The sequence below is a fragment of the Penicillium arizonense genome (genome assembly GCF_001773325.1).
Source record: "Penicillium arizonense strain CBS 141311 chromosome Unknown PENARI_contig006, whole genome shotgun sequence".
In the NCBI taxonomy this organism is placed as follows: domain Eukaryota; kingdom Fungi; phylum Ascomycota; class Eurotiomycetes; order Eurotiales; family Aspergillaceae; genus Penicillium; species Penicillium arizonense.
Window position 1 is genome coordinate 192,648 of NW_019173283.1, and position 14,504 is coordinate 207,151.

Consider the following 14,504-nt stretch of genomic DNA (forward strand, 5'->3'; position numbering starts at 1 on the left):
GAGACATGCCTGCCAGCGTATGGTTTGAGATAAGTGAGTTAGGTTATCTACTCCGAAGCAAGTTGAAGAGAAGAGAATTATGGTCTCTGTGTTCTACCTAATATCAAGTATTCCTCTTGAATTCGTGATCTCCTCCACCTAAACCCCCATGCAACCTACTCTGTTCCCCTCGACCTTGACATTCAACCATTTAGCCAAGCATGCTGAGTAGCTCATCAAGCGGATTAGGCTTGAAGCTACCCTTCATCTCAGCATCTTCAATCATATCAATCTCGACGGGTTCCTTTATGCAAGCCCCATCCTCACGTTCTTCATCCTTCATCGAGAGCTCGTCTCGGCGCTCAACCAATTCACACCAAGAGCCTATTGAGCACAATGATCGCGGGCTTTCACGAACGTGGTTCCCATTCCCATTCGCAAGCCGAAACTGCCTAAGATCGGCCATCGTAGCCTCATCGAAAGATGGCTCTGAATTGGAATCCTCAAAGCTGGCCATTCCTTCGCCAGGAAACTCCACCAATGGCTCCCAGGAGCCCGTTGGACTTGGGAGTTGAGCATCTGAAGCATTGTTAACAGGCTCCATCATTTCTGGACCGCTCTGGTCATTCATGGCTTCGGAGGCATTTTGGGCTTCCTTGTATGTGAACATTAGATTGCCTCCAAAGTTGACTGGAAGGCCACCAGCAGCGCCTTCTTCTGGCCCTGCTCGCTCCCTGACTTTGCCCGTTGCAATCTTGCCGAGAACTTCAGGGAAAATCCAGGGGAAGCTGATGAGTGGAAGTTTGGTTGATGGCACGTCGAGATTTGAGAGGTCCTTTCTCAAAGTTTCTTCCTGTCGCTGAGCCTCGAATGCTGCATTCAGATGGGTCACACGGTACATGGCGAGCACCAAGGCAGCAATGTTACCGTCACGGTTTCCGACTTTGTTGTAGCACTGATGGCGAAATCCCCCGCGGAGAACAGATGAGATTCGACCCATGTCTTCTTGCATCTTGTAGTCCTTGCCCGGGAAGCAATGGCGGAGAGTAAAGCCCGAGACGATCTCGAATTCAGTTTCAATCTCATATTGGGCCATGATCTGTCGCATGGCCATGTCATACTCCTCTTTGAGCTCTTTGGCATAGACCATGTATTCCTCGCTCGCTTCAAGGAGCAGGGAATTCAGGATCCGAGCATCGAATGGTTTCTCAAGATTGGGAAGAAAGGCAGGGACATGTACTGCGTCGTACAGCTGGCCCAGGACTCTCTTAGACTTGTAAATTCGCGACTGCGGAACGTGCCTCTTCTCCATAAAATGTGGCCACTTGTTGGGCCTCAAATCCTTGGTCATAACTGCAACAGCACCCGTCTTGTTAAAGTCAACAGCATCTGAATGAAGCTGAGCCAGACGAAGGCATTTATTCTCCATGACGCCCTTTGGAAGCCAATCAGCCAACGCTAAATGGGCATGTGCAATTGTTGGAAGGCAGTCATTCTTCATGTAAATGACAAAGAAGGAAGTGACCGCATCAACTGTCACGTCGTGAGGAAAGTCTGGGGCTTTCCTACTGGTGTAGTTCATGGGCTGCGTAAACCATCGAGCTGGAATCAAATCTGGGTCCCAAATGACAAGGTAGTCGTCGCCATCGAGGTCACCTCCTGAGCACATGCTTGCAATATCTCGATCGCCAGTTTGGGGAAGCACGACCACGTCACGATATTCTTGCAGCTCAGGTCGATTCACTGCTCGGACTACACGGATATCGCCAGGGTGGAGAGAGGGATTGCGAGCCAAGATGCAGACACCCTCGATGACTTCGTACTCAGCATCTTTCGAGGCTTCCTGTTTTTCACAGCGGCAGATCTGCACAAAGATCTCAGGAAGAGCTGCCAGTCTCTCTTCGTGTGGGGCGTTGTCCTCAGGTATTTTGTCTTCAAAATGGCCCTTGAGGACACCCGTCTCATCCAGACAGCCTAGTAGGTTAGCTCCTTTCTCAACAGTGATTTTTGCCTTTTCCTTGAGATATTTCAAATGCCAGGCTCGCCATAGCTCAAGAAGGGTGCACACGTATGGCTCGTCAGCTTGTCTGAAGCGATCTACAACCATCTGGGCAATCGTGAGGGTCATTTGGTTTGGGTCAATCCACTTTTGTAGTAGGTCGATTGCCTTCTGATCGTCCTTCATGGCATCATTGAAACTGCTCAACATGTAGTCGAGCTTACTCAAAAAGGCCCTGTCTGGGATCCCCAGAGCAGAAAGGACGATGATGATTTGGCGGTTCAGGGTTGCAAAGGAAAATTGGGACCAGCGAATGATCTCCAATCCACTGTGCTCGGCGTTGAACTTGTATTGACTGGGGCGAATATGCACTTCCCGAGGGCGAGGATCAGGTGAAAGAACAAGCATTCCCTTGGAGCCCCCGAGACGAAACTGGAAGGCTGATGGAAGGTGTCGAGTTGGAGTCTTGATATTTAGTTCGGTTTTGGCCATTTGCGCAAGGAATTTCGATATTTTTCCAACGCCATCTGAGAATGTGTAACCGTTACGAACAATATCATCGCACAGAACAACCTCAACGTTAGTGCTAGAAAAGGCACGGGTAGTCGAGAAACACTGTCCCAGTCTTGCCGCATACTTGGCCACATTTCGAATGTGATTGAATTGGCCCATCCAGGCTCGGATTGAAGCCGCTGTGATGGGTCCTCCCTTGGCAAAGAAATAAGCGCCATGTTCTCGGAACTGAGAGTTGCCAAACGCTAGAAATTCATAGTGTCGGTCTCCAATGGTGATGCCATTTGACAATGTCCTCTTAACATTGGTGAAGACTTCGTCGTTGTTATCATTCATCGAAGAGTTGATGCGACCTTCCGTCTTCTCGTCCGTGAACCGTACACGAAGGAAATGATCAGCCATCTCAGAGTATTTGCGCACGATGCGATTGGAGGCGTCCACGGATGGGGTGTTGTAGTAGATGGTAGATGGAGTGACTCGTGCGGTGCGCATGAAGCAACAATAATCCGGGATTTTGGTATCGGCTGTGCCTTTGGGGGCCTTCAGACCAAATATTTCCATTGAATTAAAGTATTTCTTCTTCTCTGTAGCGACGTGCTCTAGCAGTCTTTGAGCCTCGTCTGTTTTCATGTTGCTCAACTTCTCAATAAACTCACGAGTCATTGTAAACTCGGAGAGGTATCCATGAGACATGCAGACTTCAAGCTGGTACCGAACGTAGATGTGAAGGTGGACATAGTTCTCATTCCCCATGTCCTCCAGCAGGAACAAGGACGCCTTGCTCGATTGAGGACCAACGTGATCAATCCAGTGCCACACTGGTAGCGGCCGGATCTTTCTTTCGGTAAAATGGTTCCCATCTTCAATGGAGATGTTGTAGTCTTTCAGCATGGCTCGAGTGAGCTTTAGAGCTTCCCCGTATTGTTTGAGTTCAGATGCAAACGTAATCTTGAACACGTTCCATCGCCCTAATTCAAAGAGAAGTGTTAAAGAAGTGATAAAAAGTTAACAATCAGGCATGTATCTACACGTACCCGTATCAATTATATGTCCGGACTTCTTCAGGTTGTTGCTGGAGGTTTCGGTGACATGTGGATTGCGACGCACAGCTGTCTGACGATACCAGACATCCTCCTCTCTCCAGTTTCTCAGCACGTTAAACGAAGAAGAAATGTTTTTCAGCCTTCGGTGAAAAATAGGAGAGGAGTCCAGAATTATCAGAAAGGATGTCTGCCCTGTAGCCGCGTCGTACTGCTCAAAGATTTGGGACATTTGGAGGAAGGTAAACCTGACTCGATAGTCATGCAGAGACATGTCACCGGCCTTTGAGCGGATGCCCACTTTGAAGTAGACATAAAGGCATCTGCGCAGAACGTCAACGACAAACCTGGCACCCGACGATTGGTCAAAGCTTTGCATGGCATGAACAGTCGTTTTGTCAACGAGCACGCCAATGTCAACCTTGGTAGTCATAAGCTCCTAATATCAATGTCAGCACTTAGTTCATTTCGGCTGTCCGTCTTATTTTCTCACTTACATTCTGGGCTGGAATCTGAACCTGCGAGCGAACTGGGCTGGGAATAGTCTCGCCATCTGAGAAGTGATTCAAGCCGAGTCCGATTAGCACCACAGGGCCATTGCGGAGGGGCACTTCGTAGCAGCCATCGGACCAGAAATCAAGTTCAGGAGGGGGGCTAACTCATGTCAGACTTGATCCACGCGGAATGACATATTGAAAGAATACCAACCTAAAGCGCACAAACCCTCGGGTGGTTGAGCGGCCATCGGAGGTGTCGTAGAGATCAATTCTCACGATGCTGCCCTCCTTTTTGAGTGCCTCGTAGATATCATGGGTTGACGCAGCTCTGGGCACATGTGAAAGATCTATACCTACTGACTCATGTTGCTTCCAGGAGGTATACGCCGAGGCACGGGACTCTCTGGGGTGACCCGGTTGAGGCATCCCAGCTTCTGCTGGTCTCGGGGAATTCGGGGATCTGGGGGACTGCGGGCGCTGAGTGGTGAAGGGCATAACGGTTTGCTTTGGCGAAAGGGCAAGGTAAGCCAGGGTAAGAAAGAGTTGTAGAAATAAGAGGCTTTAGAAGTTGCAGACGTGAGAAGGGAAGTAAGGCGAGGAAGAGAAGAAGACGGAAAAAGCCGAGAGATACAAAGAAAGCGAGGTTCTCAATAGGATAGACGGAATAAGATATGTGCACATTCTTTTTTGATCTAAGAATCCAAAAAGTAGACCTCTTGGGCAAGAAAGATTCTTCGCAGACCATCTATCTCATGGATATGCATAGCTGTCGTAGTAAGCTTTTTGCGTAAATCAGAAAGTCCTTGGATCGGTTTTGTTTCGTTGCCAGTCACGAAATAGACAAGAGAAGGAGAATCTTGTGGCAAAGTACCGCCATTTTTTATGAGACTTGTAATTAAAAACCTAGTACTTTGTCGTTTCAACGACCTTAGTCGTCGTAGGACACACCCTCCACCAATTGTTCCAAGCAGATATATTTGGAGTCTTCAATTTCTACTCTTTCAGGTAATACTTTCCCCTCTTTTTCCAGCTCCTTTCTGCCTGTTTTTCAGTAGAAAATTTGGAATGCTCCGAGGTTGGGAAAGCCATGACTAGTCGTTGAACTATGGCACGACTTGGTCATTAGATCCCGTAAATGCAGTACTTGAGAAGAGCAAATCCTTCGAGAACTCAAGGTCCATATCCAAGTCAAAATCCTGCAACCTGTGCCCTTCAACATTCTCCTGTGCCTGACTTTCCTGGAACGAAGCATCAACTACGCTGTGTTTGGATAGGTTGCTCGCCTGGGGTTTAGTCGGGCTAATATTATTGGCAGTTGCTAATGGCTGCCGGGTAGATTGGGGCAGTCTTTTGGTAGGAGATTGAACCTTTGCCCGAGGCACTGCAGAGGGAGTACTCAGTGCCTGAGGTGGACGGTTTCCTCTTGGTCGTTTGGGTGTGGGTCCACTGAAGGATGCCAAAGACTCAAACGAGTGTGCTAGCTGTGCATCTTCGTCATCACTGACTGGCTGCTGGGTACTTGCAGCCTGGGCCGGGTTGATGCTGGACCTAGTCCGCCGGTGTTTGGGACTGGTGGATCCAGGTGCATTGGACGAAAAGCCCATCACTCCCATGAGTCGTCCGATATGCTGTTGTGCTTCGGAGAACTCGCGAGCCTTGGCGGCACGCTCATCACGCAAAGCTTGTATCTAGAATCATATGGTTTAGTACATGAAGATTTTCACAGTTGGGAAACTAATTACCTTTTTCTCCAAATGCAGGATTCGTTTGTCCTTGGCCCGGGCGTTCTTAGAAGCATCCAAAGTGGCAGCATGCATAGCAGCTTGCAACTGCCGGATTTCTTCTTCCTGCTTGGCCATCTGAAAAATGGCTGCTTTAGTATTCCTTGTTCACTCATCTAATACAGACGGGTATAGACATACCTCGGACGTGGCCCTCGAAGCCTCCGCTTCATGATCATGATTGAGCTTTTCAATCTCACTGCTCATCTTTTCCTCAGATTCTTGCAGTACAGAAATAAGTCTTTTAACTTCGGTGTTTTGTTCGTCCACCTGCGATTAATTAGTACACGCCAACTTCCATAGAAAATCAAAAAACATACTGTGGTTTTCAGAGTCCCCACTTCCATTCGGAGATCATCTTCCTCAGCCAAAAGGCGCTTGAATTCATCCTCCTTCCGGACAGCCAGAAGCCTACTTTGTTCCAAAGCATCCCTCATACCAGCGAGCTCCTCTTTCAAATACCCAGACGTATCCAGGGAAGCATCTTTTTCCTTAGTGACTTGATCGAGAGTCTGGCGTGTTCGTTCATTCTCAGTTTGCAAGCGTCGCATTTCCTCCTGGAGATCTTCAATTTGATCCTCTTTCTCAGTCAGAGCAGCCATCATTTCCAACTCCTTGGATCGAGACTGCTCCCTTTCGATACAAATTGCTTTCTTAGAGTGCCATTGCTGTCCTTGAAGCTCCTCCTTTACAGAAGCAAGAGACTTCGAAAGCTGCTCAGCTCGTGCGGATTCATTTTTCATTTGCTCCTCGAGGCGAGCATTCTCGTCATGAAGGCCGGCAAAAGATTCTGAGAATTCGCTCAGTCGGAGCTCCTGTTGGTCAATATGTTCTTTCAGCTGACGAATTTCCTCGGCAAATTGATCTCTTTGTTCTTCGGCAGCTCGGACAGGTCCTTCTACGTCGAAGCAGCGACGCTCCAGCTCGAAGCATGCATCTTCGATCTTTTGCATCATAGTCACCTGAGTGCTTCGAGAAGTCTCCATGAATGCTGATACCATATCCTGGCGCCAATTGCGAGAAACACGAGGAGGTGAGAACCGTTCTCTGTCGCGCAGGGGAAGGGATTCAGGGTACTCTTTTTTGCCCGCTTGTGAAAACACACAGCTTCCATTCGGCAAAGATTTCTCCACATATCCAATAATGGGTTGCATGAGAGTATCCCCTCCATTTTGTGCCGAAGAGACAGAGTTGTAAAGCTTGAACAAGGATAAAAACAGCTTATTCTGCATTGTGCATTGCTGGGACAGGCACACACTTGACTCACTGCAGTTATCTTTGCTTGGTCTCCTGGGGAAGCTCTCAAGCATCTCCACAAGACCCTGTTTGAAGGCGGCCAATGAGCTGGAAATGTTGGGAAGGATCAGCTCGGGATCAACTTCCTGTACGCCAACCAGCACCAGGCTTGCCAGGCGCAGCATGCTGACTGTTTCCTCATTATGATTGTGACTGTCCTTTAGAGTGGAGCATGTGAAATTCAAAAGGTCAGGAGCAGCCGATCCTCCGGAGACCTGTTGGTGCTGTGTCAGAATTTGCCTAAGTATTAGAACTCTTGTACTTACAGCTAACGATTTTGAGAGGCGTGAGATAAATTGCGGGGGCACACTCTCTAGAACTGCCTGGCTGTCTTTGGACAAAAGAGTCTTCAAGCCAGAGTCTCGCACTTGTGGTGGCAGTGACCTTGCCGGAACGAGAGTAAGCAGAAAGATGATAACCTATAACGCGTAATTAGTAGTGTTTTGCATCCCAAGCTGGTCGTGGCATACCATTGTCCGTATTTCATTATCAAGCCCATCTCTCCCAGCCTTCTCACACAGCTTGGCTAGTTTGGAAGAATTACTAGCCATCCAAGCATGTTTCTGATCAGGCTGAGTTGCATCAGCGATGTAGATAGCCAGCTTGATACTTTCAGCAGCTTGCGATGGTGCTAAAGTGCAGCTAGACGAGCAAGCCAGAATGACGCGCAGTACAACCAAGTCCAGAGTTTTCAGACCACGCTTCGGGCCGAAGAAATGGTTGATGTTGAGAAGCCAAGATGGAGCTTCTGATCCGTGTTGATTTTGCGAGGGTGGTGGTCGTGCTAACGCAATCTGAGCGAAAGTGGCAAGGCACAAGAGATTTCCCATGTGGTCATCGAAATTGCGTAGAGTCTTGGTGAACTCCACTTGGAGATTGGACATGACCTCAGACGGGATGTCGTCGAGGACTTTTGGTGAACGTTGTAGCCCTTTCATGATTTTGTAGAGAGGTGAGATTGTCTCAATGCAGGGACTGTCTGACATCATGCCCACGAGCTTCGTGATGAAGGGGGCAATGCGTGCTGGTGGCACTACATCTGCTGGCAGGGGTGAAGATAGCAGTGCAATGCATGCGGGGATGTACTGAAATTATTAGTCAAGACTCTTCCACCAAGTTCCTGGTTCACAGAGAGCTCACCTCATGCTCATTGGTTCCCAGGGCCTTTTGGAGAAACGCATCTAGGATCGTTTGGTGGTGGTCGAGCAGCGCATCGCGAAATGACGATGCAGATGCTATGACGGGTTAGCCTCAAATTAAATTATCATTTCGATCGAACCATACAAAATGCAGTAATTAGAGGCAAAGCGAGGCGCGATCGCGATAAAGCTTCAACTAGAACATCGCCCAGCGCGCTAACCTGGCAAGGTTTGCAGAACGCCCAGGATTCGATTGTTGACGACGAACATTGCTGAAAGATGCCATAAAGGTCCTGTGGTTATATGTTATCATGACGCCCGACATCAAATGTTGATATCAACTTACCTGTAGTGACGGGACGTACGGCGCGGTGACGAGGCGTTCCACCTCGCGCACCACGAGAGTGAGCTGCTCTACCATGGTGTCAAAGTTGCATAGAAAGAGAGATCAGTCCTTTCTAGCTCTGAGCTAGGTACACAGCTCTCATCCGGCTTTGATGTTCTGATGTCGCGGTGTTGTAGGTTGAGAGGTTCTTTGCGGGCCTGTTGCCCCATCAACGGAATTGATGCTCTGAACCAATGACATTGCTAGTTTTGCCTTTTCACCTAATATACAAGTCCTTCTTAAAAGAATAAGTTATTGCTCCTTCGTGTAATTCAGAGTTTTTGTTCAGTATCAAAACCATTTATATAAATGTAGAGTATGAAAGGGTAGTGTTACTGTGGTTGTATAGCGGCTTAAGCCGCGGTACATCTAAACCGCCACCCCCACGCTCTTTCTCCGCACTTTTGCCCTAAGAAAAGAGCGGAATTATGGAAAATGACTGAGGCTATAGCTTCTCGGCCGAAGTCCGACGGCCGGAATCCCGAGATATTAGCCCGAGTACAAAAGCCGGTCACATCATGCAGGTCCGCAATGTCGACAGGATAGATTGTTCCGGTCATTTCACCCCCTTACACCTGCCATGCGATAGAGTGTGCTGTTAAACCTCCAACTCTACTCTAATCTGTCTCTATATAGAGTACTGTCCCTTCGACATGCGACCAGTGCTCAGGGCCTTGCGGGTGCTGCCCGCCCGAGCCCCTTGTCGGCCCTGGATCTCGCCTCACCAGAGTATTCTAGCTCGTGGTGCTCGATTGAATAGTTCCAATGCAGGCGCAGAGAAGACCAAAGAGCAAAGTAGCTCCTCGAGCTCAGAGTCTTCAACGGGTGCTCCCTCATCGCCATTCTGGACGCCGACGAAGGCTCTCCTCGTCTCCGCATTTGCTGCGGGGTTGGGATACGGATATGCTTCATACGGCCAGGAACTAGCACAGGCATCTAAGAAGCCGCAGTATGGCTCGACTAAGGATTTCGCAAAGGTCAGTCCCTCAATTATACACTGTGAATGAAAGTGAAACTGACAAAAATCACACAACCAGGCCATCAGCGAACTAAGAACCAAACTAGGCGACGACGCGGTCAGTACCGAAGAAGACGAACTCCAACTACACGGATACTCAGAATGGTCCAGTCTTAATGCAGAGCGGTTACCCGTCGCGATTGCCTACCCCAAGACTACCGAAGAAGTGTCCGAGATCGCCAAGATCTGCAACAAGTACCGTATGCCCATGATCCCCTACTCAGGCGGATCGAGTCTAGAAGCCAATTTCTCCGCGCCGCTTGGTGGACTGACCATCGACTTCGCGTTCATGAATAAAGTTCTGGATATCCACCCGGACGACATGGACGTTGTGGTGCAGCCGTCGATCCAGTGGATGGATCTGAATGAGCAGATCAAGGAGACGGGCTTGTTCTTTCCCGTTGACCCGGGTCCTTCTGCTATGATTGGTGGTATGGTTGGTACGAATTGCAGTGGTACCAATGCTGTGCGGTATGGTACTATGAAGGACTGGGTGATCAATCTCACCGTTGTGTTGGCCGATGGGCGGATTATCAAGACGCGGAAACGTCCCCGCAAAACCTCTGCTGGGTATAACCTTACTGGATTATTTGTTGGGTCCGAGGGTACCCTGGGGATTGTGACTGAAGCTACTTTGAAGCTCGCTCCGATTCCTGAACAGACTCGTGTTGGTGTGGTTGCGTTCCCGACTATTCGGGATGCTGCTTCGACTGCTATGCAACTGATCCGGAAGGGTGTGTCCGTCCAGTGTATGGAGATCATGGATGATGTTCAGATGGATGTTATCAACCGTGCTGGTGGAACCGGTCGATCATGGAAGGTCTCGCCAACGCTTTTCTTCAAGTTCTCTGGAACTATTGCAGGCGTGCAGGATAGTATTAACCTGACGACGAAGCTTGCGCAGAACAACAATGCTGAGTCATTTGAATTTGCCCGCGATGACCGCGAGGCTCATGATTTGTGGTCAGCACGGAAGCAGTCTCTGTGGAGTATGATGGCTCTGCGGAAAGAGGGATCGGAGGTGTGGTCGACAGATGTGGCGGTGCCCATTTCTAGACTGCCTGATATTATCGGTATGGCTTCTTTCAGGCTATCTGGATCCATGTGCTGACAATTGCAGAAATCTCCAAAAAGGAACTTGTCGATCTCGGTCTTTTCGCTAGTATTCTTGGTCATATTGGTGACGGCAACTTCCACTCGAGCATTATGTACAACCGAAATGATCCTGCTGAGAGGGAGCGAGTCGAGAAGGTAGTATACGATATGGTGGACCGTGGGCTGGACATGGAGGGCTCTTGCACGGTATGCAATTACACTAATGCCCTTCACTTTTTGAAAGTCGCTAATTTAGTACAGGGTGAACACGGTGTTGGACTGGGCAAGAAGGGATCATTAAAGAAGGAACTCGGGCTGGAGACGATCAATGTTATGCGCAGTGTCAAGCGGTCATTAGATCCAAACTGGCTCTTGAACCCTGGTAAGATTTTTGACCACTCTGATGATGTCCCTGGTCCGGGTCATTGAAAGCGATTTGATACCACGCAAAATACATAGACTCGCATTAGATCTGAGCATAGATGTATAGCAACAACGTCATCGGTGCAAACACACCAAACCTTGGGACGTTAAACTTTGACCTGAACACCAAGCAACTCCAGCCAATCAGATGGCAGTAAATTCTCGTTCGACCGGAGGAGGCTGACTAAGAGCGGGGCTGCGCAATTGGCCGAGAGCGATATCGCAATCACGGTCAATTGCCACTAGCATTCAACTCTATCAACAGCAAAGTGGTGAGTACAATCCCATGTTCCAATTGCTACCAGGCTGCTGTGGTGTCTTGGGCTCGTTGACGATGAGATCTGCGAGGAATTGGAGCTTGCAGAGCCTCCTACAGACCGCATGCGGGGCTCTGGAGGCGCTTTGACTCATACAGGCGTCTGTGATATATGGCCCAGTACAACATGCAGCCGGTGTTGTTGTGTTTCTCAGTCTATCAATCGATAGCCTTGTATCTTTCGAATTACCGGGGTTGCTAACAAATACAAGGTTGATCTGTCTGCATACAAAACTTCTAAGATGGCTCCTTCATTCCCCAAGAAGAAGTGCGGTATGTCCTCAACATCCAATATCAGATATATATGAATCATCCTGACAATACATAGGTGTCCTCGGTGCCACCGGCTCGGTGGGTCAGCGCTTCATCCTCCTGCTGGCAGACCACCCCTTCCTTGAGCTTCACGCAATCGGTGCTTCCGAGCGTTCTGCAAACAAGAAGTACAAGGATGCTGTGAACTGGAAGCAGACTCGTCCCATGTCCGAGGAGCTGAGCAACCTTGTTTTGCGTGAGTGCAAGGCCGAGCTGTTCTCGGACTGTGATCTTGTCTTCTCTGGACTGAACAGTGACATCGCTGGCGAGACCGGTATGTGGTATCGTATCCCGTAGTACTGGATCATGTGCTGATGTATCAAATACAGAGATGGCCTTTATCAAGGCGGAGATCCCTGTGTTCTCTAATGCAAAGAACTACCGCAAGGACCCTATGGTCCCTCTGGTTGTCCCCACTGTCAACCCCCAGCATCTGGACCTGATTCCTCACCAGCGCAAGCAGTACGGCCTCAAGAAGGGCTTCCTAGTCTGCAACTCTAACTGTGCCGTCATTGGCATTGTCATCCCCTTCGCAGCTCTCCAGGCCAAGTTCGGCCCCGTTGAGGAAGTCGAGGTCTTCACCGAGCAGGCCGTCTCAGGGGCCGGCTACCCCGGTGTTCCTACCATGGACATCCTGGACAACGTCATCCCTTACATCAGTGGCGAGGAGGACAAGCTGGAGAACGAGGCCCAGAAGATCCTGGGTTCATTGAACGCCAGTGCTACCGGTTTCGACGAGCAGTCTGGTCTCCGCATCGGTGCCACTTGCACCCGCGTTGGTGTCACTGACGGCCACATGGCCTTCGTTTCCCTCCGTTTCAAGAACCGTGAGACCCCCAGCGCAGAGCAGGTTGTTGAGGCTCTGCGGGAATACCAGTCCGAGGCCCAGAAGTTGGGTGCTCCATCCGCACCGCAGCCCGCTATCAAGGTCTTTGATGAGCCTGACCGCCCCCAGCCCAGACTTGACCGTGACATCTCCGGTGGCTATACCGTCAGCGTTGGCCGCGTCCGTGAGGGCGCCAAGGGTGGCCACTTTGATATCCGTTTTGCGGCTCTCTCTCACAACACCGTTATCGGAGCTGCTGGTTCATCTATCCTCAACGCCGAGGTTGCTGTTATCAAGGGCTACATTTAAAGATGATACGAAAAGTGGAATTATCAGCGCATGTCAAATAGATACAACTTTGGTACAAACAAAAGTTCGATTGATCGCATCCCAAATAGGAAGGGGCCAACCAGATGACATAATCTCTTTCAAGTGTTGATGACATAATCAATTATTAATATAGCCCAATCGGGACTAGTTGGGGCTAGGGCTCAGCCCACAATCACTGACCGCTAAGCGAAGCCCGTATTATCAGCCAGCATTTCTCGGCCTGACCTTTTCATCGCGACACTTCGACCACTTACCTACCGTCGACAAATCAGTCAAAATGGCTCGCGGACCGTAAGTCTAATGCCATCGCCCTCTCTCTTTTGTACCTGCACTCTGGCTTCGTCGACCTCCCGGACGCGATTTCAGCCATTGTGCTGCTGCAACCGAGATTGAAAATTTTCGATCTGGAACAACATCACTAACTGCAATGCCTTTACAGTAAGAAGCACCAGAAGCGCCTTAGTGCGCCCTCGCACTGGCTCCTGGACAAGATGTCCGGAACCTATGCGCCCAAGGCCTCCCCCGGTCCCCACAAGCTCCGGGACTGCCTTCCCCTGATTGTCTTCATCCGTAACCGGTACGAATTCGAAACAACTCCGACACGCGAAGAACAACAACTGACATGGTTTTCGCAATAGTCTCAAGTACGCCCTGAACGGTCGCGAGGTCAAGGCCATCATGATGCAGCGTCTGGTCAAGGTCGACGGCAAGGTCCGCACCGACTCCACCTTCCCCGCTGGATTCATGGACGTCATCTCCCTCGAGAAGACCGGCGAGCACTTCCGTCTCGTCTACGACACCAAGGGCCGTTTCACCGTCCACCGCATCCAGGCTGAGGAGGCCGAGTTCAAGCTGTGCAAGGTCAAGCGTGTTCAGCTCGGCAAGGGCGGGATCCCATTCTTGGTTACGCACGATGCGCGAACGTGAGTTCACTCTCCACAAGTTCCGTGTCATTCAGTCGTTGGACCAGGCTTTGGTTGATCGGCGGAGGACAACATGAGAACTAGTAAGATCCCATGTGATAAGAACAAGGTTTTGCTAACGCGTGTTTCTCTCCACAGCATCCGCTACCCCGACCCCGCCATCAAGGTCAACGACACTGTCAAGGTCGAGACTGCCACTGGCAAGATCCTTGACTACGTCAAGTTCGACACTGGTGCCGTCATCATGGCCACCGGTGGTCGTAACATGGGTCGTGTTGGTGTCGTCACTCACCGTGAGCGCCACGACGGTGGTTTCAACATCGTCCACGTCAAGGACGCTATTGACAACACCTTCGCTACCCGCGAGTCCAACGTCTTCGTCATCGGACAGGACAAGCCTTGGGTTTCCCTGCCCAAGGGCAAGGGTGTCAAGGTATGTTATCTCCACAAGTCAATGCTCATATGAATCTTGCTAACTCTTTTCGCAGCTCTCCATTGCTGAGGAGCGTGACCGCCGCCGTGCCCACGCTATCTCCAACTAAATGTCTTCTGACATTGGGGATTTAGCGAGCCGGACAAAAACAAGTAAAAAACAGTAGCTGGGAAGCAGGCGTCTTGTCTTGTTATGGGCT

General features: G+C 49.9%; 5 protein-coding genes across 5 annotated transcripts; 3 read left to right on the plus strand and 2 right to left on the minus strand.

The window, feature by feature from the left end:
* Nucleotides 1-190: 190 nt before the first annotated feature.
* Nucleotides 191-4,523, minus strand: PENARI_c006G03950 (uncharacterized protein; the record flags this gene model as incomplete). The annotated part of the gene is made up of 4 exons (XM_022630275.1): nt 191-3,459; nt 3,526-3,970; nt 4,029-4,185; nt 4,240-4,523. The coding sequence occupies 4 exons, from the start codon at nt 4,521-4,523 to the stop codon at nt 191-193; spliced, it is 4,155 nt and encodes a 1,384-aa protein (XP_022489932.1).
* Nucleotides 4,524-5,131: 608 nt separating this feature from the next.
* On the minus strand, nt 5,132-8,665 carry PENARI_c006G09524 (uncharacterized protein; the record flags this gene model as incomplete). Its single annotated transcript, XM_022630544.1, has 9 exons — nt 5,132-5,716; nt 5,771-5,887; nt 5,951-6,079; nt 6,130-7,320; nt 7,372-7,524; nt 7,576-8,190; nt 8,246-8,340; nt 8,390-8,537; nt 8,591-8,665. The coding sequence occupies 9 exons, from the start codon at nt 8,663-8,665 to the stop codon at nt 5,132-5,134; spliced, it is 3,108 nt and encodes a 1,035-aa protein (XP_022489694.1).
* A 617-nt stretch (nt 8,666-9,282) lies between these two features.
* On the plus strand, nt 9,283-11,171 carry PENARI_c006G06603 (uncharacterized protein; the record flags this gene model as incomplete). Its single annotated transcript, XM_022630406.1, has 4 exons — nt 9,283-9,606; nt 9,667-10,720; nt 10,768-10,949; nt 11,004-11,171. 4 exons carry the CDS (start codon nt 9,283-9,285, stop codon nt 11,169-11,171), a joined length of 1,728 nt encoding a protein of 575 aa, XP_022489803.1.
* A 552-nt stretch (nt 11,172-11,723) lies between these two features.
* Nucleotides 11,724-12,928, plus strand: PENARI_c006G06103 (aspartate-semialdehyde dehydrogenase family protein; the record flags this gene model as incomplete). The annotated part of the gene is made up of 3 exons (XM_022630377.1): nt 11,724-11,754; nt 11,810-12,067; nt 12,123-12,928. 3 exons carry the CDS (start codon nt 11,724-11,726, stop codon nt 12,926-12,928), a joined length of 1,095 nt encoding a protein of 364 aa, XP_022490022.1.
* A 298-nt stretch (nt 12,929-13,226) lies between these two features.
* Nucleotides 13,227-14,414, plus strand: PENARI_c006G11150 (40S ribosomal protein eS4; the record flags this gene model as incomplete). The annotated part of the gene is made up of 5 exons (XM_022630615.1): nt 13,227-13,240; nt 13,389-13,526; nt 13,588-13,872; nt 14,011-14,305; nt 14,361-14,414. The coding sequence occupies 5 exons, from the start codon at nt 13,227-13,229 to the stop codon at nt 14,412-14,414; spliced, it is 786 nt and encodes a 261-aa protein (XP_022489872.1).
* Nucleotides 14,415-14,504: the final 90 nt, after the last annotated feature.